Source organism: Natrix helvetica, assembly GCF_964273705.1.
Source record: "Natrix helvetica genome assembly, chromosome: 2".
NCBI lineage: Eukaryota > Metazoa > Chordata > Lepidosauria > Squamata > Natricidae > Natrix > Natrix helvetica.
In genome coordinates, this window is record NC_138552.1 from 110,973,715 (window position 1) to 111,001,169 (window position 27,455).

At 43.6% G+C, this 27,455-nt stretch overlaps 1 protein-coding gene across 2 annotated transcripts in view; it reads right to left on the bottom strand.

The window, feature by feature from the left end:
- HAO2 (hydroxyacid oxidase 2) overlaps positions 1 to 18,244 on the bottom strand; it is a 34,634-nt gene extending 16,390 nt beyond the window's left edge. The window contains exons 1-2 of one of the 2 annotated variants that reach the window (XM_081940675.1): positions 18,050 to 18,244; positions 199 to 351 (exon numbers count right to left, since the gene is read on the bottom strand). In XM_081940675.1, the coding sequence (XP_081796801.1) occupies positions 199 to 329 (131 nt within the window). In that variant the 5' untranslated portion in view covers positions 330 to 351; positions 18,050 to 18,244. Of the gene's footprint in view, positions 1 to 198; positions 352 to 18,049 lie in introns of those variants that run through there. The other variant, XM_081940676.1, reaches the window with a different exon arrangement.
- Between the last annotated feature and the right edge of the window lie 9,211 nt (positions 18,245 to 27,455).

Sequence of the window (27,455 nt, forward strand, 5' to 3'; positions counted from 1 at the left end):
ATTTTCATAGCCAATTTCTTTTCCCAAATCCAATTTCTAGTCTAGTGAATACCAGATCATTCATATCTATCTGAGTTTGCATCAGACAGTGAATGAGGAGAATAAAATTCAGTTGGCTTGGTGCTGCATCTCAAAGTGGATACATCTGACTCAGTTATGAGTAGCTATCTTCTTTCAAAGACTTACTTTATATCCTACCTTTTATATGCCATGAGATTCTCATCCCGTGAATAACATTCATCAGCACCTGCTGCAAAATAATCCCAGATAGGCTTGGGAAGATGCTTTCTAGCATGTGCTTCAAAATCTGACAAACAGACAAGAGTCATTTCAAAACAAAGTGAGACGAACCTGTTAGGAAGAGAGAGACTGAATAAATATAACAGGAATAGAATTCCAGATGAAAATCCTAAAATAAAATTGAAAAAGAAATAGTGGTATAAGCAAGAACATATCATCTAATGAACAAGATCTCACAAAAGCATCTGGAGTTCATTTAGGTCAGGGCTGTCAAACTTGCGGCCTGTGGGACTGATCCATCACGTGCTGGCCCCGCCCCCACCTCATTTAGCGAAGGGGGGGAAAGTCCTGATATGTCACGTGACGCCACCATGACACCGTGAGTTTGACACCCCTGATTTAGGTGATCTCAGAAATATAAGCCAAGCAAAATATGTTGTAATTTCAAGTTATTCTTTTATTATATATTTATACTGATCCTCACCCAAAACGAATTAAAAATGTGAAATCCACTTCCCTGCCTAGTCTATAGACCTGGTTTTCTTGCCATCATCTATAGAAGCAGTAGCCATGTCCAATCTAATCACCACCAAGATAAACCTATTTTATTGAACATGATGATACAACTCACCACTATTATCTTTTTTTCCTTTTTTCTTTTCCTTAAAAAAGGAAACTGTTAAAAACTTTTTCATTTTTGACAGAATCTGATGACTTGTGTAGGCATAGCTATATATATATATATATATATATATATATATATATATATATATATATATATATATATATATATATATATATATATATATATATATATATATATATATATATATATATATATACAATACAATACAATACAATACAATAGTAGAGTTGGAAGGGACCTTGGAGGTCTTCTAGTCCAACCCCCTGCCTAGGCAGGAAACCCTATACCGTTTCAGACAAATAGCTATCCAACATCTTCTTAAAGACTTCCAGTGTTGGGGCATTCACAACTTCTGGAGGCAAGCTGTTCCACTGATTAATTGTTCTCACTGTCAGGAAATTTCTCCTCAGTTCTAAGTTGCTTCTCTCCTTGATTAGTTTCCACCCATTGCTTCTTGTTCTACCCTCAAGTGCTTTGTATATATATATATATATATGTATGTATGTATGTATGTATGTATGTGTGTGTATATATATATATATGTATGTATGTATGTATGTATGTATGTGTGTGTGTGTATATATATATATATACAAAGCACTTGTGTGGGAAAGCTCCTTTGGATGGGAAAGAAATGTTCATTTGTTTCCCTATCTGCGGCAGCCTGTTTCAATTAAAATGACAGAAATTGCCATAATGTCCTTTGGTAAGAAATGACCTATAAGAAAAGGGCAGGTACATATATTACTTTTCATTATTGTATTGTTGAAACTGATTTGCGGGTCAGAAATAAGTGCCAAAGTATTCATTTCCCCCAAATTCTCCATGTGTGGTCACCTGAACTGCAACCTGTGAAATGCTCAATCTACTCTAAAACAGGAAGGGATATGATATGATTAATATGTAGAAAGTTGAAACTTCCACAAATACATTTTTGAAAGAAAATCATTATAGAATGCCAATTATGTTCTATGCAGAACAATATTTCATTGGTCTCCAAGAATGCCTGCAGTGATGGATATCAGGAAGCAGTGACGTGCAGTCAGGTGAGGCAGGGGAGGCACAGCCTCACCACTGTCATCATGAAAAGAAAAAAAATGTAAAAGGAAAAAGCCTAGAGCTGAGGTCAGGCTGAGCTAGTTGCTGCCTCACCGTGGATGACTCTGCTTAACTGTTTAAAAAAGCCTCTAAAAAGCGCCCTCTACTATGAGGCAGGAGAACTGCATGCCTCATCTAGTCTGACTTTAGGTATTTTATGATCACTCAAGCAGAGTTAAGCAAGGGTTAAAAGCCTAAAAATTCCTGACGTAGGTGAGGCATGCAGTTCTCCTGCCTCATAGTAGAGGGCGCTCGTTTGGGCGGGGCTTCTTCAGAGGATCCGAGGCAAGAGCAGAGTTGAAATCCTCTCTGAAACAGCTGGAAAAGGTATGTGTGGGTCAGAGGGAGGGGGAGGAATTCAAACTTCATCCTCCTGGTCTGGGGCTTTGGACAAAGGCTGGAGGGAAGGACTCTGGCTCGCTTGTGCTCTCCCTGGGGTGTAGTTTGATTGCAGGTAGAGCCACATTGCCTTTTCAAACCCACAATCAGTGAAGCTGGGCTGGATCCTCCCAGGGCTGGGAGAAAGTATATGTGCTCCAGTATGGCTCTTTGACTGGCTTCCTGCCTCCTCCTGTGGTCTCCTCGTTGGTGCTCTTCCCTCCAATCCAACTTTGTGTGTGTGTTTGTTTGTTTGAGAGAGAGTGAATGAGAGAGAGGGAAGGGGGTAGGAGAGATAGTCCAATCCAACTTCTCTCTCTGTGTGCATGTGTGTGTGTGTGTGTGATTAAGAGAGGGGGGAGGGAGGGAGGGAGGAGGGGAAGGGAGAAGAAAAAGAAAGAAGGGAAATTCTTTCGCAAAGGAGAAAAACAAATGCTGTCACTTTAAATCGGAACTGAGCATGCCTGGCTGTGGAATTCTGGGAGTTGAAGTCCACAAGTCTAAAAAAATTTGAAACCCACCACTGTATCAGTGCCTCACCAGCCATAAACCTCACCACACGTCACTGTCAGGAAGTAGGTTGAAGTGGGGGACCTAATGAGGTGAGCTGTTGCACATATCTGTCTCGAATGTGCATGGATTGCAGGGCATTATAACAAAAAAGGCAGCTGGAAGTGAAACCTCATTTGCCAAAATCCTCTCTAGAGTAAAGAGAGCCACATGTACTTCAACACAGCTGATTTTTGTGATCAGACAGCAGAAATCAATATTTTTGAAGCCATGTGATCAACTGGAAGTCATGGGTTTCATTGTGTTCTGATTTGTAAATGCAGCCTTTTGTGGACTCGAGGTTTGACAAAAGCTCACCTTTTGAATAACTTTGGAGTTTATTTTTTATTGTTCATTTAAAATTGGCGATAAAAACTTTCAGAACTGCAAGCCTACAAATTACTAGGTGAATTTCTCTTCAATTCATTAAAAAAATTACATCTTTTCAGCTTTGTAAGATTTTTTTTTTGCATACATGTATATTTTTGCAATATACAGCAAAGGAGTGACTTCAGAGTTGTTTTTTAAAAGTTTAAAGCTTTTTAAAATTGATTTAAAGAAAAATTAGAATCGAACAGAATAGAATAGAAACTTTAAATGTACACTAATCAGCATACATTAAAATGAAATTTCATTGCATTCAGCTCTCAAAATATACCTTTTATAAGATGTACCGGAGTATAAGACGCACCAAGGTTTTGAAGAGGCAATTTTTTAAAAAAGTAGATAGGTAGATAGAGGGATAGAGTGAGAGAAAGAGAGAGAAATACAGTAGGTAGGGAGAGAGAGAGAGAGAGAGTAGGTAGGTAGGTAACAGTGACGTGCGGTGAGGTTTATGACTGGTGAGGCACTGACACAGTGCTGGGTTTCAAATATTTTTAGACTTGTGGACTTCAACTCCCAGAATTCCACAGCCAGGCATGCTCAGTTCCAATTTAAAGCGACAGCATTTGTTTTTCTCCTTTGCTCCTTCTTTCTTTTTCTTTTTCTTCTCCTTCCCCTCCTTCCTCCCTCTCTCCCTTCCTCCCCCTCTCTCAAACACACACACACACACACACACACACACACACACACACACACAGAAGTTGGATTGGACTATCTCTCCTACCCCTTCCCTCTCTCACTCACTCTCAAACAAACCCCTCCACACACAAAAGTTGGATTGGATATCTTTTCCAGTGGCTTGAAAGCAGCTCCTCTGCCATCCCCCCCCCCATTCCCCTGCTGCCTTTCCCAAACACCTCCACCATTGCAAATGCAGCCTGCTGTCTGGGTGGGAAATGCCTGGAACACAATAAAGCCCACCCATCACCTCCTGCTGGCAGGCTGGGGCGAGAGGAGAGGCAGAGAAGCCGGAGGGGAGCCGAGCCGAGCCTTCCAAAAGAAAGAGGCTGGGAGGAAGTGTGTGTACTACAGCATGGCTCTTTGCCTGGCTTCCTGCCTCCTCCTGCGGTCTCCTCAGTGCTCGCTTGTGCTCTCCCTCCCCAAGTGTAGTTTGATTGCAGGTGGAGCCACATTGCCTTTTCAAACTTGTAATCAGTGAAGCTGGGCTAGATTTTTATATAGTTTTATCCAGCTGTGTGTGTGTGAGAGAGAAATGAATGGGGGCCTGGGGAGGAAGTCACTACACTTGGGGAGGGAGAGTACCAGTGAGGTTAAGCAGAGTCATCCACGGTAAGGCAGCAACTAGCTCAGCTTTTTCCTTTTACTTTTTTTTTTCATGATGAGAGTGGTGAGGCTGTGCCTCACTTGCCTCACCTGACTGCACGTCACTGGTAGGTAAGTAGGTAGGTAGGTAGGTAGATAGGTAGATAAAGGGATATATATATATAGAAATATATATATATATATAGAGAAATACAGTAGGTAGGTAGGGAGAGTTTGTGTGTATGTTTAGGTAGGTAGTAGCAGGGGTGGGTTCCTGCCAGTTCTAACCTCTTCTATAGAAGAGGTTCCACAAATCTACAGTGCCGTTTAGAACCAGTTCCAGCTCCCTCCCCCCGCCTGTCCGCACATCATCAAGATGAAGAGTGAGAGGAGGAATTCTGGGAGTTGAAGTCCACAGGTCTTAAAGCTGTCAAGTTTGAACACCCCTGGGATTTTTTTCTAAAGGGTTAGGGGTGTAAGGGTCTTGTAACTTGACAGCTTTAAGTTGCACACTTCAATGCCAGAGTTCCTGAGCCAACATGACTGGAGGAGGAATTCTGGGAGTTGAAGTCCACAAGTCTTCAAGCTGTCGAGTTTGAACACCCCTGGGGTTTTTTTTTCTAAAGGATTAGGGGTGCAAGGGTCTTGTAACTTTGAAGCTGTGCCTCAAATGCCAGAGTTTCTGAGCCAACATTTTGGTTGCTAAGCAAGAGCGTTGTTAAGTGAGTTTCACCACATTTTACAAGTTGGCCATGCCCACCCAGTCACATGGCCGGCAAGCCACTCCCACCTGGTCACATGGCTGGCAAGCCACTTCCACAAAGCAGGCCACACCTACAGAAGAGGTTCTAAAAATTTTTGAAACCCACCACTGGTAGGTAGGTAGGTAGGTAGGTAGGTAGGTAGGTAGGTAGGTAGGTAGGTAGGTAGAGGGATAGAGACAGAGAAACAGAAAGAGAGAGAGAGAGAGAGAGAAATACAGTAGATAGGTTTTCAGCCTCTTTTTTGAGGAAAAAAGGTGCATTTTATAGTCCAAAAAATACGGTATTATGCATATACCCCCCTACCCCCCAAACACATATGACCCATAGAAACATCACAGTCTAATTTGAATGTATACACATACATGGTGGGGGGAAAGAATCCTGCAAATTTACAAGTTGGATGGCATAAGGAACAAACTGTTACAAAATCTAATAGTCTTGCTATAAATACCACCTCCCAGAGGGGAGCAACAGAAACAGAAACAGACCGTGAAGTGGGTGTGCTTTGAGCTCTAAGCACGTATCGTTTATAAGCAGTATCCTGAATAATGGGAAGCAAGATTCCTATAATCTTCTCAGCTGTCCTTACTACTCTCTGTATATTGCCTCCTCTTCTATGTTTTTATTGCCTCCTCTTCTATGTTTTTATGTTTGCATGTTTGTAGTCTATTTTATCTATTTCATTTGACTGTACACCGCCCCGAGTCCCTTTGGGGAGAGGGGGCGGTATAAAAATCGAAATAAAGGTAAAGGTAAAGGTAAGGGCCGTCTAACTGAGGGACTGCTACCACTAAAGTAATGCAGGTTGTTAAAACGCTCTCAATTGTGCCTCTGTAAAAAGTGGCCAGGACAGAAGGAGAAAGATGTGCTCTCCTAATCTGATGCAAGAAATGCAAACACTGGTTTGCATGCTTCAAAGAGTTTGAAACTAATTAGAAATATTCCTCCTCTGGAAAAAAAACTCTCTATTTTACATTTCAATGCAAAATAAGATTTTGAAGGTCAATTGCTAAAGGGCATGATGGCTACTTTGAAAGAAACATTTGATTTGTGAGCTGATGAAGTCCTTGACTTTTTAATTCTTTACTGGAATTAAAAGTTGATGCTGAAGATAAATAAACTTTCTTGAAGACAACTGAAATGGACTTTAAGGTAGATTTTAAAAATACAATTTATAAAAAAGAGATGCCAATACTAAATGTAGAAATGGAATTGGATGATCATTTAAAAATGAAAAGGGACATACAAATAATAGATCTAGAGAGTGATGTGAACAATCCTTTTAAACTGAATATTTACTGATGTTATTTCATGGAAATTACAAATGGATTTGGATAAAGATTATAAGAACTTCAAGAAAAGAAACAAGAGCCTGTAAGAAAACTGGAGTTAAAATTAACCACTAAGTGGTGGTTAGGAGGAGAAGGAAAAAAATAAAATTGGTCTATTTGACTGTGATTAAATAATTACTATCTTTGGTGATATTGATGAAGATTCTCTGTCATCCAGATATAATTGTCTGGAAGCTGCTTGGATGGGCAATGAAGTCTCAAATCAAAAGAAAATAAGTCCAGTTGCCATGACTGAACTTCCAGATATCTTTGGTGATGATTAATGGTTACCTGGATTTGATTGTTTTGTTTTCTTTCTTTCTTTCTTTCTTTCTTTCTTTCTTTCTTTCTTTCTTTCTTTCTTTCTTTCTTTCTTTCTTTCTTTCTAATGTTTGATGACGCAATGGATTAGTTTGTAATATCTACTTCATTATTTTTGGGTATCTAAATTACAAGTTATTATTTCTGGTAATGTTTAATAGCCCTTCAGTTTTACTTTATTTTATTTGCAATGTTTAATTGGTATGAGAGCATTGGGGAGATTAAATTAAATGAAAAGGAGGATCATATACTTATATTGTTAAATATTTTGTTAATTAATAAGGAGAGTTGAAAATATAGAGATTAATTTGTAGAAAATTGGGCGAGGTATGGAATGAAGAGGCATCTGGTTGTATAAGAGAGAGAGTATCTACCTGGACAATTTAGTCAGAATAGGTAACCACAAGATTTTATCACAAGATGCCTGAGCAATATCCTATGGAGAGAAAGAAGGGAAGAAGGTACAAGACCAATTATGTGGCACACCCTGCCATCCATCAAAAATATTTCAGAACCAAGTAGAATGCAACTTCCAAGATTTGCCAATGGGCATTGCCCACCGCCCAGAGGCTACCATACAAGAACAAATCATGCACTACAAAGATTGTTTGGAGGTGGGAAAAACTTCCAATATAATTTACTGGATTCTCTGCATGGATTGCCACTGTGACTATGTGGGATAGACAGGGAGGAAGCTAATCACCAGATTGTGAGAACACGAGCAAGCAGTTAGTCAAAGAGACCCAAACTCATTGGGAGCCTCATATGCAGTCAACAATGTAGTAGGCACTCCATTTCACAGCTATTACAACTGTTGGCAAAGCAGGGACAAAAATAGCCAGAAAAATGATTGAAGCCTAGGAAACAAGTCCCTTATCAATCAAAAGAAGTGTTGATTTACCATCAGTTTATCAAGTACTTAGGAACCAAGCATAGCAGCACAAGGAAACAACAATGACTTAATAGCCAACCATCAACACCTTAATTAACAACTAAAAGCTACACACAATCATGAACCATGTAAATACAACACATAGAAGAACCTAGTGCACATACTCTAGAGAGAGAAGTTCCATGATGATGGGCTCCAACAAGAGGCACTTAGCTGGAAGAATAAACCTTTGGTTCTGGTAACCAATTCACATTAGATCCTTCAACATTATGCTGGGACACATATATTTGCCTTCATTTGCAAAATAAGTCGAATCTGCCAGTAATAATGAAGACTGAATTTTCTGGTTGAGCTCCACGTCCCCACAATCTCAGGAGCTCCACAATCTGAGCCTTTGAAATATCTGGCAGATCATGGAAGGAGAAAAGGATCGCTATAGAAGGATGCCACAGATTAAAATATGCCCTATGGCCGTGATTGTGAACCTATGGCACGCGTGCCACAGGCGGCACGCAGAGCCATTTCTGAGGGCACGCGAGGCATTGCCCTGTCAGCTCCAGTGCGCATGCACCCGCTGGCCAGCTGATTTTTGATAGTTTTTTTTTAATCTCTGGAGGATTCCCTGAAGCCTCCAAAGGGCGAAAAACAGCCCAATGCAAACCAGAAATGAGGAGAGAGCTGCCGGAACGGGGGAAAGACAAGCGGCAAGGAAAGAGGCTTCTTTCACTCGTGCTGGCTGCTCTGTTCCCCCCTCCCTCCCCTGCTATTAAAAAGGATCCTGCCCGATCGCTTGAATCCACAGGGAAATGAGGAGAGCTACCAGCAGGAGGGAAAGACAAGCAGTAAGGAAAGAAGAAAAGAGGCTTCTTTCACTCAACATGGCTGCTCTGTTGCCCTTTTCTCATTTCAGTGCTACGGCATCGAGGTTGCCCCACCCACCATCGCCCAGGTCCTCGCTTCTCCCAAACATTTCTTTGCCTACCTTGTTAGATATTTGCATAAACTGCTGTAGTCTCCACTCAGGTCCGCCACTAGGGCGGGAACAAGGGGTTGTTCTGATTGGACGGGAGGTCTGCCAGCTCCCCATAAAAGGGGAGCTGCACGACCCCATAGCAAGCTGGATCACTACTACTTAACTAATAAAGAGCTGTTTGTCACTATCGTCTGGAGTCTGTTCTCTCGTTGCCCGAATCTAACACTGGCGACAAAGGTGGGATCGAGAGGCAGATAGGACGAAGATCTACCACCAGAATCTACGGATCCGATCCAGCCCCGGAATTCGGTGGAAATTCCGGCAGCCATCTCAGCGCGGCAAATTCAAACACAGGACAAGATGGCGATGCACGCTCCACCAACACCATACAACCCAATAACCGAGCATTGGGAATCCTACATGCTGAGATTCGAATGTTTCCTCGAGGCAAACGATCTCATGGGAGTACCGGACTCCCAGAAAAAGAATATGTTCCTGAGCTACTGCGGTCGAGAGGTCTTCGAGACGGCCAGGGATCTATCGGAGCCAACCCCCATCCAGGCGGTAACATGGACGGCACTACAACAGACGTTGCAGATGCATTTCACGCCAAAACCTTCCCGCCACGTTCGCTGCCACGAATTCAACATGCGGAACCAGAAGGCGGACGAATCCATCAACCAGTACGTTGCAGCGCTCCGAAAGGCAGCAACGCATTGCGAGTTCAGGGACCTGGACGAGCATATCCTAGCACGCCTCATATGTGGGTTGAGGGACATTTCATTACAAAAACGATTGTTGGCCAAATCTAATTTAAACCTGCAGATTGCGCTAGATGAGGCAAGAGCTTCGGAATCAGCGGACAGATCTACGGAAACGTTACAATGCGGGTACAGCGCACCCCAATCCGGAACCAGACAAACCCGGGTGCATCACGAGGCCACCGATCAAGAAACCGAGGACAGCGAGTGCGAAGACAGCCATCGCATGCGCAGCAGCCACACAAAACCGGCGCGAAAATTTGAATCCCGTTTGCCACCCTGCGCAAGCTGTGGAGGGGATCATCCCCGGTCTACCTGCCAATTTAGAGACGTTGTTTGCTCGCGTTGCGACAAAATCGGACACATTGCAAAGGTGTGTCGGAGCGAAGTCCCTGCCACAACTTGGCAACCACCAACGTATCGCCGACAAAAGCCCACCCCAGGGGCTTGGCGAAAAAACAAAGGGCGCCCAGAGAGAGAACAAAGGGAGTCAGCCGAGAGAGAGTATTCCCAGAGAGCCGAGAGAGAGTATTCCCAGGGAGCCGAGAGAGTGTATACCCAGAGAGAACCACTGAGAACCTATCTCACAACGATAGGACAGGTCCGCACAAAGCGACCTAAAAAGCTGAAACTCACTGTCCTCCTGGAGGACTCCCCTTGCGAGCTTGAAGTCGACACGGGATCATCACTGACGATCATCTCGTGGTCAGCAATGAAAAAGGCAATTCCGAGCCTAAAGAAGCGCCAACTACGAACACCAGACATCCTGCTTCGAGACTACCAGGGGAACAGGGTCCCCATCGTGGGTCAAGGCACGTTTCGAGTCCAGTTCAAAAACATCACAGCCCAGCTGCCTGTGACCGTTGCCAGCGCGCCATTACAAAGCCTCCTGGGACTGGATTGGTTCGAAGCCTTGGGCCTAGAAGTTACCGGAATCAACGCCGTGGGTAACAGCAGCGCTGAAGGGATTTTTAAGGAGTTCGAGGATGTGTTCAGCCCCGGCCTTGGTAAGTATGTGGGCAAACCAATTTCATTTAATTTGGATCCAAATGTGGCGCCTATCAGGCTCAAACCTAGGAGAGTGCCTTTTGCGCTCCGTCCCAAAATTGATAAGGAAATTGATAAGCTGGTAGAGCAAGGAATCCTTGAACCAGTGGATCACGCTCACTGGGAAATCCCAATCGTGACCCCCGTTAAGCCAGATGGGTCAGTCCGTATCTGCGCGGACTATAAATGCACAATTAATGTCGCCCTACAACAAAGCGCATATCCTGTGCCCGTGGTACAACACCTATTGCACTCGTTGGGGCCAGGAAATTTTTTTGCAAAACTAGACATGGCACAAGCGTATCAGCAGCTGCCAGTGGGTAGCGCCACGGCGGAAGCCCAAACTATAGTGACGCACAGGGGTGCTTTTAAATGCAACCAGTTACAATTCGGCGTAAGCATCGCTCCGGGATTGTTCCAAAGCGTCATGGAACGGCTTTTGCAGGGCATACCAGGAGTCGTCCCTTACTTCGACGACATCTTGGTGTCGGCTGCAAACGAGAAGCAATTATTAAAGCGTGTAAGGACTGTTTTGGCCAGAACTCGAGAAAAGGGTCTCCGCCTAAAAAAGGAAAAATGCCAAATTAACGTGCCCAGCGTAGAATTCCTGGGTTACAGGATCGATGGACTGGGAATACACCCGACATCAAAAAAAATTAAGGCGATCCAGGACGCCCCCACACCACGAAATCAGACCGAGTTGCAGGCCTTCCTCGGACTTCTTAACTTCTACAGCGTCTTTCTCAGACAGAAAGCCACGGTTGCTGAGCCGTTGCACCGACTTCTAGCAAAGAACGTGGAATGGACCTGGGGACGTTCTGAGGCGGCTGCTTTCTCCACAGTCAAGCGCCTGCTGACGACCGAGTCTCTGCTATTCCAGTACAGCCAAACCCTACCACTGGTATTGACCTGCGATGCCTCACCTTTCAGCGTCGGCGCAGTACTCAGCCACAGAATGCCAAATGGGAGCGAAGCCCCCATCGCTTTCTACTCAAGGACATTGTCTTCGGCGGAACGCAACTACAGCCAACTGGACAGGGAAGCGTTAGCCGCTGTGGCTGGAGTCAAGCGTTTTCATGAATACCTCTACGGCCGCGATTTCAAACTTATAACGGACCACAAACCATTGCTGGGTCTACTGGCGGGAAACCATCCCACACCGGTCTCCCTCTCCCCGCGCATGACCAGGTGGACTGTTTTCCTGGCTGCGTATTCCTACAAACTGGTACACCGACCGGGTTCCACATTGGGGCATGCAGACGCGCTCAGCCGCTGCCCGCTACCGGAACTGTTGGGCGACCCCACTCCAGAAATACCGGTCCTTTTGATTGACTGTGTGATGAACTGTCGGTTTTAAAAGGTTGTTTATTGTGGGGGGATCGAGTTGTTGTACTGCACAAACTGCGGAGAAATATTTTAGAAGCTTTGCATGTTGGGCATCCAGGGATCGTAAGGATGAAAGCATTGGCTAGGAGCTACGTTTGGTGGCCTAACATGGACAAGGAGATAGAGGAGTGGGTAGCCACTTGCAATCCGTGCCAGGAATCCAGACCAGCCCCCCCTGAAGCACCCGCTACGGTGTGGGACAAACCGAAAGCACCCTGGTCGAGGATACACATAGACTTCGCAGGACCAGTTCAGGGGCAGACGTTTTTAATAGTTGTGGACGCATACTCCAAATGGTTGGAAGTAGTCCTGATGACCTCGATCACGGCAGAGGCGGTCATCAAGGTACTACGGCGACTTTTCGCCATGCACGGCCTGCCCGACCTCCTGGTCTCCGACAACGGGCCCCAGTTCACGGCCATGCAATTCGAATCCTACCTAGCAAGTCAGGGAATTTGGCATGCCCTCGTCGCGCCATTCCATCTGGCATCGAATGGTCAGGCGGAAAGAATGGTGCGCACTGCAAAAGAGGCCCTCGCTAGGATGGGCCCGGGTGATTGGCAAACACGAATCGATCACTATCTGTTAATCCAACACATTACCCCTAGCGCCACGACGGGAAGGAGTCCTGCTGAACTCCTCATGGGTCGCCGGCTAAGGTCTCACCTAGACCGACTACACCCAAATTACTCTGCCACATCGCCCCCGGACTCCACAAGCAAAATCCGGAATTTTAGCATAGGGGATTCAGTATACGCCCACAACTATGCAGGGGGGACTTTGTGGATTCCGGCAAAGGTAATAGGCATCACCGGTCCTCGTTCCTACTTGTTAGAATTGGAAGACGGTAGGAACTGGAAAATACACATTGACCAACTCCGAGGTCGCCTGACACACTCCAACCTACGATCATCAAACGAAGAACTCATACCATCAGAAAGACTGCCGATACAACAACCCGACTCGCCCATCGCAGACGACGGCACAGCGGAGCCAGGGGTGGAACCTGAGACCGACGAAAGAATGGAGCAGCCTCCTAGCGAAGGGAATCTACAATCCCCAGCCAGGACAATGGAACAAAAAGGAGACGCCGATCCTACGCCCGTTTCGGCACAACCAGAACTACGCAGGTCCACCCGAGCAAGGCAGAAACCTGCATACTTACAGGACTTTGTCACTAACCAGAACACTCCATCTAAGAGGGGAGGGGTGTTAGATATTTGCATAAACTGCTGTAGTCTCCACTCAGGTCCGCCACTAGGGCGGGAACAAGGGGTTGGTCTGATTGGACGGGAGGTCTGCCAGCTTCCCATAAAAGGTGAGCTGCACGACCCCATAGCAAGCTGGATCACTACTACTTAACTAATAAAGAGCTGTTTGTCACTATCGTCTGGAGTCTGTTCTCTTGTTGCCCGAATCTAACATACCTGATTTCCAGCTCCATCACGTTTCTTGCCATCGTGTGCAGAGAAACAAAGTTTGTGGGACTAAAACAAAACTTCAATCAATTACAACTTGGGGGGGGGGGGGAAGAGATCTCGCAAAGTTGGAATTGATTGATTGAAAGGAGGTTTTTTTAGTCCCACAAACTTTGTTTTCCTGTCCAAAACAGCAAGAAACACGATGGAAAAATGCTACGGAGGGGAAATTAAATAGGCAAAGAAATGCTTGGGAGAAGCAAGGACCTGGGCGATGGGGGGTGGGTCAGGCTCCATGGAGTGGTGCTGAAATGGAGAAAAGGGCAACAGAGCAGCCACCTTGAGGGGAAAAAAGCTGCTTTTTCTTATTTCCTTGCTGTTTGTCTTTCCCTCATGCAGATTGCTCTCTTCCTCATTTCCCTTTGGATTGCAGGGACCAGGCAGGATCCTCTGTGCTAGCACGGGGGAGGGGGGGGGAAACAGAGCAGCCACCTTGAGGGAAAAAAGCTGCTTTTTCTTCTTTTCTTGCCGCTTTTCTTTCCCCTGTGCCAGCAGCTCCCTTCCTCATTTGTCTATTGACTGTAGTGCCCAGGATCCTCTTTAATAGAAGGGGAGAATTTAGCAACTGGACTCACACCTGCCATTGTAAAAAGGGCCCAACCTTTACACAGGAGAATGATAAGGGAAGGTTTTTTTTTTTTAAACAAAGTTTTATTGTTTTTTTGGTGTTTTACAAAAGGAAAAGGTATGGGGAAAGTTACAAATTGTGGCAGCCGCAAACTGTGGTAGGTATACCCCCCCTCCAGACTCATGGTGTACATTTGCATAGCATTCAAATATTACATAATAACATATAGTCAGTGTGGTAAATTCATAAGTAATTTCAATCAATTTGTGTCATGTGGATTTTCTTACTTATTTGTGTGATCTGAGCTTTCTTGATGTCGCCCCATCTCCCCCTGTTGGCAGTGCTCCGGCCCCTCCCGTGTCTTGTGCATCTACTGGGATGTCTTCTGGTTTTTCTAGGAGTAATTTATTTTTTATTTTTTAAGTACTCCCATGTGACACCTCTCCTGCGCGAGCTGCACTGGCTTCCTGTGGTCTATCGGGTGCGTTTCAAGGTCTTGATTACGATCTTTAAAGCGCTCCATGGCTCAGGACCTAGTTACCTGCGGGATCATATTCTGCCCCATACATCCCTACGACCCATCCGCTCGCACAGAGAGGGACTTCTCCAGGTGCCGTCCACCAGACAGTGCCATGGGGCGGCGCCTAGGAGCAGAGCCTTCTCTGTGGCGGGCCCAGCCCTGTGGAATGACCTCCCCCGGATATTAGGACCACTACTGACCTCCGCTCCTTCCGTATAAAGCTCAAGACCCACCTATTCCAAATAGCCGGCCTGGCTCAATCGTAACTTCATAACGCTCCTGATGGGTTTTTTAATTCAGTAATTTTATTTAATGGGATTTTAAATTGTGTTTTTTAATTGTCTTTCACTTATGAGTCTACCTCCTCCATGCACATGTATATGTCTTTGTTCTTTATGTATATATGTTTGTCTTTATCTGTATTTTATCTGTTTTGATTGTACGCCGCCCCGAGTCCTTCGGGAGAGGGTTGCGGCTAATCAAATAAAATTATTATTATTATTATTATTATTATTATTATTATTATTATTATTATTATTATTATTATTATTTTTCCATAAAGGCCTGCGCCTCTATGGGTGTATTAATTCTGACCCTTGTCTCCTCCCAGAATATTAACATACCTTCAGGCAGCAACCAACGAAACCACACCCCCTTCTGGTATAATTTATTCGCCAATTGCGAATAATATTTTCTTTTCTCCCTCACTTTCTTGGGGATCTGTTTCAGTATGGTTATCTCCTTATCTTTGTATATCAGAGCTTGTCCCCTTTGTGTATTCAGAATTTCATCTCTTGTGCTTTTCCTAAGAAATTTAATATGTACCTCCCTGGGGACATTATGTGTTCTAGCATATGCGGAGTTCACTCTATAAACCAGGTCTATTTCCCACCCCATCTGTTGTTTTTCTTTCTGGGTATACTCAGCCAAGATAGTTGTCATGATGTCCCTAATGTTTTCATCATCTGTCTCCATCACATTCTGAAACCTAAGATAAAAGGACATTCTCTCAAACTCTATTTTCATTTGCTGGGTGTCAAGCTCTTTGTTTCCCTTTTGCACGCCCTCCACCCCCCCTCATCTCAGCCGCCCCCTGCTCCAAGAGATGCAGTCTCTGTGAGTTCTTATTAATTTTTTCCTGGTTCCCTCTAATTTCTTCTTTCATCTCTTTCAGTCGTTTCTTTATTTCCTCTTGTCCCTGTAAAATTTGCTGAAACATTTGATGAAACTCCAAGTCCGTAGTTTTAACTTGTTTAAAGGCTGTCAATGTTGATTGTGTGCTCGGACTTGAGGTTGCAGATGTCGGGGCAGAGGCAGCAAAGCCGGAGTTTCCAGGAGGTGGTCTTTTAGATGTCATTGTTGGTAATAAAGAGTCCAGTCAGTATAGAGAAGGATCAGTCAGAGTGGTAGAGCAGCCAAGGGAGTCCGGGGGGTAGAGAGACCAGGCACAAGGGAACTCTCTAATCACCCTGGCAGTGAACAGACGTTTTTCACTCCAGAAAGTTCAAAAACAAACAATCCACAAGAGAATTATCCAAATAACACGGAGACAAAGACCGGAAGCCTGAAGCTAAGAGGTGGAGTCAAGTTCACCTTTCATGAAGACAACGGAAGTGTGCCATCTTGCCCTGCCAACTTCGGGTACTGAGGCAACAAATAAAGTTTTCAAGATTCAAAGTTCCCAAGGCTTCCAGATCCCATTGTCTTAAAGCCTAAAGGTTTAAATCCGAAGATCCATTTAGTTGGAGTGTGACCTCTTTGGTTTGGCTCTCCCCCTCCTCCTTTCCTTGGGGCTACGAGCACGTTTGTTTCTAGCCGCTTGTCTGAGGGGGGGGGAAATCCCCCTCCCCTCCAGCCGCACCTCTCCAAATTAGCCAAAAGTTCCAATTAGACACAACTGACGAGTTTTAAAGTTGGTGATAGGTATGAAAGGAGTCTACACCTCACTGCATCGCCGCCGCATCCTTCAAGTTTCTTTTTTTCTTCCGGACAGCCTCACAGCGAAGACGCTTCAGCGCGTCTCCCCTTCGCGCTCCTCGGTGCCTGGAGCGAAGCGAGAGCCCCCCGATGGCCGCCGCCGATGCAGGGGTCCTTCCGCTGCACCGCTCCTCCAGCAGAACGCCTCTCCGGGGCGTCCTGTGCCCCCCAAGGGGTGGGGAGCCCACCGGGGATGCGCGGGGCGAGCTGTCTCTGCCCGTCACCGTCAGCCGCCGGAACCGGAAGTCGATAAGGGAAGGTTTTTTGACACAGGAGCACACTTGAGCATCCCCCCACCCTCACCCCAATCTCTGCCCGTTAGTGGCAGAGTAACTTCTCCCCTCACTGGGTGTTATCCAAGGGGAAGCAGCCAGAGCAGGGAGTGGCGAGGAAGCCTTGTGCAAAAATGCACGGTCCACACAGGTGAGGGGGGACATTAAGTTATGTGGGTGGGCACTCGAGTTCGTGTGATAGCGCGCACGTATGTGCTTTTGGCACCCGAGGCGAAAAAGGTTCGCCATCACTGGCCTATGGCCATAAAGCTTTTTCTGAATTTAGTGTCCCCCCTGATTAAGTCACTTTAGTTGTAATTGGAAAGAGAAAAGGATAATCATAAGCTTGTCTGATTTCTCTAGAAAAATAAATACAGATGCTCCAAAAAAGGAAGATCTCAAGGAGGGAAATCTAGTAAGACCTTTTTAGACCTGGTGCCTATCTCCCTAGATGATCCTAAGTCATCACAACAACTGCTTCACAATCATTTACAAAATAACTGTTGTTACTACTGGATACCCTTTTTTGGATTTTCTGCTGACACTAGGGCTGAATTTTTTTGGGAGATGGGTGGGATTTGTTTATAGATGAGAGATGGGATAAAGAGATAAATGTTTGTAACTTTAGATAGAATGAATAGTTATTAATTTTTTTATATTTATTATGATAAGGGTTGGATGTCATTTCTTTATATATTTCTTTTCTCTTTATTATACTCTTACACTTTTTAGCATTAGCAATAGCACTTAGACTTATACACCATTTCACAGTGCTTTACAGCCCTGTCTAAGTGGTTTACAGTGTCAGTATATTGCCCCCAACAATCTGGGTCCTCATTTTACCAACCTCGGAAGGATGGAATGCTGAATCAGTCTTGAGCCAGTGAGAATTGAACCCCTAGCACTGAGCAGAGTTAGCCTGCCACACTGCATTCTAACCACTGCGCCACCATAACCCTTTTATTCCTATATTTTCTTTTCTTTCCTTCAGTTTAGTTTGTATTATTTTTTATTGTAATAAATTACAATATGGACATATACTTGTGCATATTAAAATGGAAGTAATCCTTTTCATTCATTTCAGTCAGACAAATGGAAGACTTGTAAGCGCTAATACACAAGCCAAATTACAAATTGTTCAGCTACATCCCTTGCCTCCATCATCCATTTCCCTTCCATACCCTTTCAAAAACTTACTTACTTTTAACACCAGAATAGCCGCAGGTAAAAGACTTTGCTCCAGCAGGGATTTTAAGAGAATCTGGAATGTATACAAGCACGTTGTAAGAACAGGAGTTCCTTAGTTTATGGAGGATAAATGCCAGAAATTTTAATAAACTACTACAAGGGATTAAAGCTTAACTTCTGCAATAAACTTTGTACTGTTTACCCTGTTCTGAAAATGCTCTGAACATCCAAGACCCTGGAAGTTTTACAGAAGCAAGGATGATGAAATCATTATGCAGTGTGGAAAAAATGTGGGCAGTGCTCCTGAATTTTACAATGGAGAAGGCCTGCATATTTTCAGAGCGTGTATGATTGGCAGATTTCTTCAGAATCTATTGCTCAATCCCAGACATTTAGACTTTTATGAGTTATTTAGCATACATATTTATAACAATTAAATGGTTCCTCATGTCATACGTTCTCGCTAGAACAATGCTTGTTAAGACAAGAGAGGCTTTTTACAAGCAGAACTGCTAGAGAGAAAATGCTATTATAGACACAAGAAATAATGTACCTTTCCAAGCAAGAGCAGGCAAGGAAGCAAATTGCATGTTAACAACTCTTGTTAGATTATTCCTCTGCTATTAGTACATGCAGAGAAAATGGCACCAATCTCATCCCTTAGACTCTGCCTACATTCCCTAGAACCTGAGCATTCTCCCCATCTCCATCCCCACTCTTACCTTGTCTCAGAGCCATTATTTACATTTTATTTATTTATTTGTTTGCAAGAACTTTGTTTCCCAGAAAGACCAGAAGGCCAATGTTCCATTGCAGGGGCATTGATCATACTTTCTTTCTTCAAAACTACTTCTCTTAACAATAATAAGCCAACTGTTATGTAAATGAATGAACCCACCTTTAGACGACCGGATGAGTTTTAGATGCAGAGTGTGATTTTAAGAACTTTTTATGCAATGGAGAAAACTCTTTGGCACACGGGAATCAGACATGGAAGAAGATGAATGTGACTTTACAATTGGAGGAAGAAAGATCAATAATCTGGACTATATTGATGACATTACTTTGACAGCTGAAAACAGAAAAGATCTGCAAATACTAGTACAGATAGTCCTCAAATTACAACTATTCATTTAGTGACCATTCAAAGTTACTGTGGCACTGCAAAAACAAAAAGGATTTATGACCAGTTCTCACCCTTATAATTGTTGCAACAACCCCATGATCACAAGATCAAAATTCAGGCACTTCGCAACTGCCATATATTTATGTGACCACCATATGTAATCTTCCCAGTTGGCTTCTGACAAAGAAAGTCAATGGGGGTTTATTAAATGACTGCATGATTCACTTAACAACCAGGGCAAAAATGTTGCAAAATGGGGCAATCTCACCTGACAGTTGCCTTGCTTAGCAGTGGAATGTTTGGGTTGTAAGTCAAGGATTACCTTTAATAAAAGCCAAGGAACAGAGTGAAAAATGGGAGTAAGGTTAAATGGAAGGAATTCCAAACCACTGACAATAGCAACCAGCCTTAGAATTGGCAATGAAGTAGTGGACAGTTTCTGCCTTTTAAGACTGTCTAGAGTTGGATTTGGATTTGGATTTATTGGATTTATATGCCGCCCTTCTCCCAAGGACTCAGGGCGGCGTACAGCATTAAAAAACACATAGTACAAAAGTTAAAAGGAAATTAGAAACAGTCCAAAAAACAAACCCAATTTATATAACACTCACATTTTAAAAATTAAATAAAATTAACAGGCCAGGCAGCTTGCTGGAAAAGCCAACTTTTTAGGGCGCGTCGGAAGGACCGGAGGTCAGGGATTATGCGAAGCTCTGGGGGCAGCTCATTCCAGAGGGAAGGAGCTCCCACAGAGAAGGCTCTCCTCCTGGGGGTCACCAGCCGACACTGTCTGGCCGACGGCACCCTGAGGAGGCCAACTCTGTGGGATCGTACTGGACGGTGGGAGGCTATTGGTGGCAGTAGGTGGTCTCGCAGGTACCCTGGGCCTAAGCCATGGAGCGCTTTAAAGGTCATAATTAGTACCTTGAATCGCACCCAGAAGACAACCGGTAACCAGTGCAGGCCGCCTAAAAGGGGTGTAACATGGGAGCACCTAGGTACCCCCATGATAACCCGCGCGGCCACATTCTGGACCAGCTGAAGCCTCCGGGTGCTCTTCAAGGGCAGCCCCATGTAGAGAGCATTGCAGTAGCATTGCAGTAGTCCAGGCGAGAAAGGACGAGGGCATGAGTGACTGTGCACAGAGCATCCCGATCCAGGAAGGGGCACAACTGACGTACCAGGCGAACCTGGTTAAGGAAACAGCAGTCAGGAAAAATGTCAGAGAGATTAATATTTGGTAAAAGGCCTTGAAAAATTATTCAGGTGCTGCCACGTGCCTATATCTACAAAGATCAGAACTGTGCAGGTCATGGTTTTCCTTATAATACTCTATCAAAACAAAAGTTGAATTTTGAAGAAACAGGTTAGGAAGATTACTGACACTATGGTGGAGACTTCTGAGAATATCTTGGATAGCCAAGAAAATAAAAAGTGGAGAATTGAATAAATCCAGAATTCTTATGCAAGGTATAAATGGGCATATTATGTGAAGATCTGCATCCTTTTCTGTGGGATGTTTACTGTTGTTTTATGTTTGTGCTTAACGTTTCCCCTGTGAAGAAAAGGGCTTGTTGCAAGTGACTTGATTCTGGACTTTGGACCCACGGAGGGAGCTATGGGGTGGGGGGAGCCATGGAGTGGGGTTGTGTTACAGTGCTTGGTGCCGGAACAGAATGAACTCTAGATAGGTTTCACTTCCAGCTCCCGGCATTCTGATAACAGAAGAAATACTGCATAGAACAGAATTGGTCTAAATAGCTTCAGGCCTTTCCATTGCATTTTATTGCTAGCAGGTCAAGCAGAGAGAAGGAAGGCTTTGGAGAGCTTTCTTGAAATTTTGCTGGCAAAGTGACCCAAGAGATTTGCAACGTATTTTAGTTTCCAGAGAAAAAGATAACAAAAAAATGCAAATGCCCAATAGAAAAGTGATTGTATTTTGTCCTTAGGAGAAACATTACTTTTGCCAGAAATAAATACACACACACACACACACACACACATATTACAAGAACTCAAAAGAGTAGAGGAGAGTGTGAGGGCTGACTGTCATGTTTTGGAGTTAAACAGAGTCTTTCAACAATATACATTTAGGGGATGTTGTGAATCTCTGATAAAGGATAGGGTGATCTGTTAAATACAAAAGAGAGGCTGCCGAAATAGTATCACTTGACCCTGAATAAAATATTTGTAAGCAGATCAGTGTAGATTTGATGTTTCAAAAGCAAATTTAGGCTGCTCCTCAGAGTGAGAGATTAGTGCCAACACTTTATGGGCAGTTGCCATGACTGCAGAGATCTATAGTAAGGTTCTAGGAGGAGTGATAGGTAGTACGTTTATATGGAAAACCTCACATCACAAACTAGTCAACATTTCTTATACCAGTAAATGATCCGGCAAATGTGTATGGCTACAATATGCTGCACAGAAGCATGCCAACAAATGATTTGGATTTGTATGTTACTAGAAGAGGAAGGGAATGTTTGTTAGATAGGGAACAAGCACAACATGGGGAAGGATGATTAGGGCTCCTTTTGTTATTGCACACTGTCCAGAGTCAGTTTGTAGTTGGGTGGTGCCTAAATTGAGTTTTACTGACCAAACGAGAGATGGAGAAGAACCTTCAGTCTCCAGGCTAAATCCAGCCCACTACTTACCTTGCCAGGCAGCTGCCTTGAAATTCTAGGTTTGAATAGGCTAAGAACTTCCAATTATTTCCTTGCAAAGTACTGCTCCAATCTCTGGGATCAGTGCTTCCTAAAAGCTTTTCTCACTCCCTCATTTTCTCCCAAATCAGAGCCAGGTGCAATCTCCTACTTCATCTAGGCCAGGTGATTCTTTATTCAGGAAGCACAAGGCAATGGTTCAGCAAATATGGTATTTGTCAGGACATTCTGGTTGAAAGATCTGCTCCAGGTTTGCCAGCCTGTTCTTTTCTTATATGTGAGACTATCACTGATAGACACCCATAGAAGAAAAACAGTTTGTTTCCCCAGTTGCTGAACTTATCTTTCAGCCCCATAACCAGTATACCTTCACTGCAGTCCTATAGGACATCTATTAACTTGTCTTGACCTAGTCTTTAAGGAGGGAACAAATCTTAATACTTGAGCTAATTAAGGGCATATAATTTGCCACTCAAGGACAGAGACTAAACATCTGAGATAGAATATAACAGAGCTGGAAGGGACCTTAGACGTCTTGTAGTCCAGCCCCTTGCTCTGACAGGAGACCCTATACCATTTCAGAGAAATGGCTGTCCCTATGCTCTTCTTAAAAACCTTCAGTGATGAAGCGGCCACAATTTCTGAAGGCAAGCTGTTCCACTGGTTAATTGTCCTTAATTTTCTCCTTAATTCCAGGTTTTCTCTTTGATTATCTAGAAGTCTCCAATTTTGGTCTGCAGAAGCACAGAATATCTCCTGTTGGTTTGAGCTCTGAGCTTGGCAATTTGCTTACAAATGTTTCAGCACCATTCAAAGAGACATCATCAGGTGACAAAACATTTGAAACCAAATTGCCAAGCTCAGAGTTCATGCCGACAGCCTAACTACTAACTTAAGCTACTAATATTCAAACAAATTTCAACAGAATATCTCCTCTGTACCAATCATCACTCAAAGAACTACATGTTTATCCTGCTTTGTATTGTTATTTATTCTTGCCCTGGTTTTAGGCCCACAGAAACATTTGAGTGTTGAATTTCTCATATTGTTGAAGCTATTTATGGAATAAATGAACCACTAGGTGTCACCACAACTCCACAGATCTGTTTTGGTAGACCACTATCATGTTGGTTGTTGGGATACATGATTACCCATTTGTGTAAGTAAATCCCCTAAGCAGGGATTTACTTAGCTTTCCTCACTCCATTGTTGCATTTGATTATATATCCTTTTCCCCATCTTCTAAGAATGTTTGTTTTAAATCACATCTCATCCCAATGTTCCCTCTGCAGGTCATATTTCTTTCTTTGGTTTCCTTTCCCATGGAAACTTAAAATTATGCTGGTAATATTTCTGTTTTAGGGTCTGTCTTGAACATCCTTTCTTTCGGAATGTTTGGCAAATTCCCCATAGGCAAAAAGATAAATTTCATGAGATTACAAATGTTAAATGATAAAAAATAAAGTGGTAAACAAAATGACAAGCCCAATATATCTTTACATAATATATAAATGAAAATAAAAACTTCAAAAAATATATCATTGTGGGGCAAAATGATTGGTAGAGTTAGATTGTTTGAAAGTCTTTATCTTATTGCCTAAATCAGAGGTGTCAATTTCATTGAGGGCGGTATCAGGATTGTGTTTGATCTTGGGGGGCTGGGGTGGGCATGGCCAGGGTTGGCATGGCCAACTTGACTTGACTTGTGTCAGGGGCACCTGTGGTGGCCTGTGTGTTGTGCTAGTGAAAACGGGCCCCCAATCTCCATTTTCGACTGGGATAGACTCCTGCAACCCTCTGCATGTGGCCTTCCCAAGCTCCGTTTTCGCTGGCACAGGGTTGCAGGCGGCCATCCCAGCCGAAAACGGAGATTGGGAGCCCATTTTCACTGGTAGAGCCACCGCAGGCCAGTCTTTCGCTGTTTCCAGGGCAGCCCCATGGGCCAGATCTAAGCACCCTGTTGGCCTTGAGTTTGAGACCCCTGGTCTTAAGCTTCTGCTTCAAATGTCTACTAGTAGCCCATATCGTTTCCTGCAAATCAGGGTTTGTTATTCAATGCAGTTCAACAGTCCCCTTACTTGCACTTCATTTTTGAATTAAAAAGTTTCTTGTATGTGCAATGAATACAAAATTAACATTTCTGTTGTATTAATCTCATTTTAAAACTAAATGAAGTTGGTTTAGACTAATATTCTTAGAAAACCTTAGAATAAAAGGTTTTCAGCATATTCATTTCCATGCATATTAGTTATTTCTTTTCATTGGATCAAGTTTTTTCCAGCAAGTTATACTATTCATTTCCATATGCCAATTACGAATTGTAAGTGATTCCTGAATAGGTAACATACAGAGATATACAATCTTTCCTGCATTAAGATTTCAAGTACGTATTGTGCATAGTTTACAGACATTGGAACTGTGAATAATGCCACATCTCTGCACTATGTACACTCTGTCACAACACACAGCAGCACAATAATGTCCTGGCATACCAATATAAAGCAATGTTTCTCAAACTTGGTAACTTTAAGATGTATAGACTTCAGCTCTCAGAATTCACACATCTTAAAGTTGCCATGATCAAGGAACACTAACATAAAGTATATAATGCATTGGAATGCCTCATCTTGTAGGCGAAGTTAAGTTACCTGTTGTGGATGTGACAAAAGATATATTCTGAGTTTGTTGAGAGAAATGGACATGCTCCTGTCCTCTCATCACTACCTAGTTTTACTGTAGACTTTTTTCTCACTATCTTTGCCATCTCAATTATTTCCTTTCTTCATATTTTTCATCTTTCTTCCTGGTGGTGGATAATCCCTTTAAATCACTAATTGACCTTAGCTGCAAATTACTGACATGCGTATCATGTCTTCTATCTATTCTCCATATTTCTGGTTCTAATATTTGAAGTACAGTAGCCTGGATTGGTTTTTCTCCATCTTGGTAGAATTTTTGCCAAGTACATTCTTCTCAATCAGTATCAGGAATTGCACATCATTTGTACTTTAACATTTGCAATTGTATGCTGCAATTAGACTTTAACACAGGCACTGTCGCCATAACCAAATTATGCAACTGCATGCTGTCTAAAGGATGAACTTGTCAAGAACAGAGACAGCAATCAAATTCATATATATTCCTTCCAAAAGCGGAGAGTTAATACTATAGTTTTGAAGGCAGCTGGTTTTCCCAACAGATGTAACCTTGGCTATAGCTTGCATTGTAGAGCCTCTATATATTTCCATGGAGGAAGGCATATTGGCTTACTTGAGCTTAAAGACAGGATGAGGCAAAACTTTGGTGCACACTACTTAAATCAGCAGCAGAAGAAAAAACCCCACCAAACTGGGCCTAACAAAGATTGGCTTCTAAGATTGTCTGTGAAATGTATTAGTGAGCTTTAAGTTAAAACATAGGAGGTAGGATGGAGCAGGCATTCCTGTGAATGGGAATGCCTATAAAAACGACACAATGTTCACAGATACTTTCCCTATTCTGTTCAAATCCAAAGGTCAGAGACCCTCATAATGTGCAGTCAGGTTACCACATGCCCAAATAAGTGTCCTGGCACAGAAACATTGAGCTGGTAAACCCCCGTGGGTTATTTGGCTTCAGGACTTTTTTTATAGCCTGGGGCCCATTCAAAGAACATGGCTCTCATTTGGGACCAGACATAAATAATAGGTCCAATAATACCTTCCCTTAGATCTCAGGGATGGGAAAAGTGAAATCCAAATGAAGCAGGCTTTTAATTGGTTTGCCAATGAGACAATAAGGTCTGAGAGAAGTTGGCTGATTTGAAGCCATCACTTCAACATGTAGATAGTGTTGTATGATACAGCAGTGAGAGGACTGTAATGAGGAAAGGTATGATCACTGTGATCTGTTCCTCATACTACATAAATGTCTGCATAAAAGTGGTCAGAATAGGGTAAGTTTGTAGCTATCTGTGTCTGAATAGACTAAGTGAAGCATTCAAATGTGTAAGGATGTGCCCATGTTTAATTTTGCTTGAATGCTATCTGGATAGTTTTACTAAAAAAAAACTCATAGGTTAAAATAAGTAAATAAATAAATTCCTCCAAAGTTTGGATATTTTTTTCCCTTTTAGCAGAGAATAAGTACATAAAATTATTTTGTCCCTAGGAAGAAAATTCCTTTTGATTTTATATGGAAGCTTTTTTAAAGAACTACTGAGACCTTTCTTACATTCAGGTTGATAGCTCCATAGCTAATGTTTTTCTTTTATTTATCATATCTACCTATCTCCTGTTCTCTCTCTCTCCTCTCTCTCTCTCTCTCATCTATCTATCTATCTATCTATCTATCTATCTATCTATCTATCTATCTATCTATCTATCTATCTTCATCATCATCATCATCTATCTTCCTTGTATCTATCTACATACCTACCTATCCCCCTCTCTCATTTATCATCTATGTCTGCCTGCCTGCCTGCCTGCCTGTCAGTCAGTCTGTCTATGTATCTACTTACCTACCTAACTGTTAGATCGGGTAATGGATAGGCACACACGGGCTAACGGTAACAACAGCTCTTTATTAAGTACAACAAGTGAGAACAATCCACCGAAAGTTGAGCCTGACAGCAGCCCTTTTGTAGGGAGCTGTCAGACCCTTTGACCAATAGGATTAAACCTCTGTTCCTGCTGGAACAGAGGACCTTGGTGGAAACCACTGCAGTTAAAGCAAGTATCTAACAGCCCTCCTCTCTTGGATGGAATAATCCTACTCGTTACGTAGTCACGCAGGCAGGCGGGCTTTTGGGTAGCTCTGCCAGACCTGCGCAGTTCAGTCGGAGGGTGTTCTTTGGACAGGTCGGAGGGACCTGTTTGCTCCGCAGCTCCGCTTGGTGAAAGCTCCTGGAAACTTTCACAGGCCACGGCTGGAACTTCTAGAGCCAGTTCACCCGGAGCTCACTGTGGACCTGCAAAATAACCAGATAAGTTTCCTGGTACCCTCGGGCTTGAGCCCGAGTGAGTGTTTGCTCCGTTTGGGTAGGGCTTTGGCTAACTCGTGCAGGAGTTATCTCTGGGTGTCTAAGAGTGGAGTTGGAGAGGGGGCCACGGAGTTGGTCAATGTGCCTTCTCCAATTCTGATCGTCCTCGAGCTCTAGGAGGTAAGAGTGAGGGCCTGTGATGCCTATCACTGTGGCAGGAATCCACAGAGTTCCCCCGGCGTAGTTGTGGGCGTAAACCGAATCCCCTATGCTAAAGTTCCGAATCTTGCTTGTGGAGTCAGGGGGCAATGCGGCAGAATAGTTTGGGTGTAGCTGGTCTAAGTGGGACCTTAGCTGGCGACCCATGAGAAGCTCGGAAGGACTTCTCCCTGTAGTGGCACTGGGTGTGATATGCTGAATTAGCAAATAGTGGTCAACCCGTGTTTGCCAATCTCCTGGGCCCATCCTAATGAGGGCCTCTTTTGCAGATCTCATCATTGTCTCCGCCTGACCATTGGAGGCTGGATGGAATGGCGTGACCAGGGTATGTCTGATTCCCTGAGCTGCTAGGAAGGTCTCAAATTGCATGGCAGTGACTTGGGGCCCGTTGTCAGAGACCAAGACGTTGGGCAGGCCATGAGTGGAGAAAAGTCTCTGTAGTACCTTA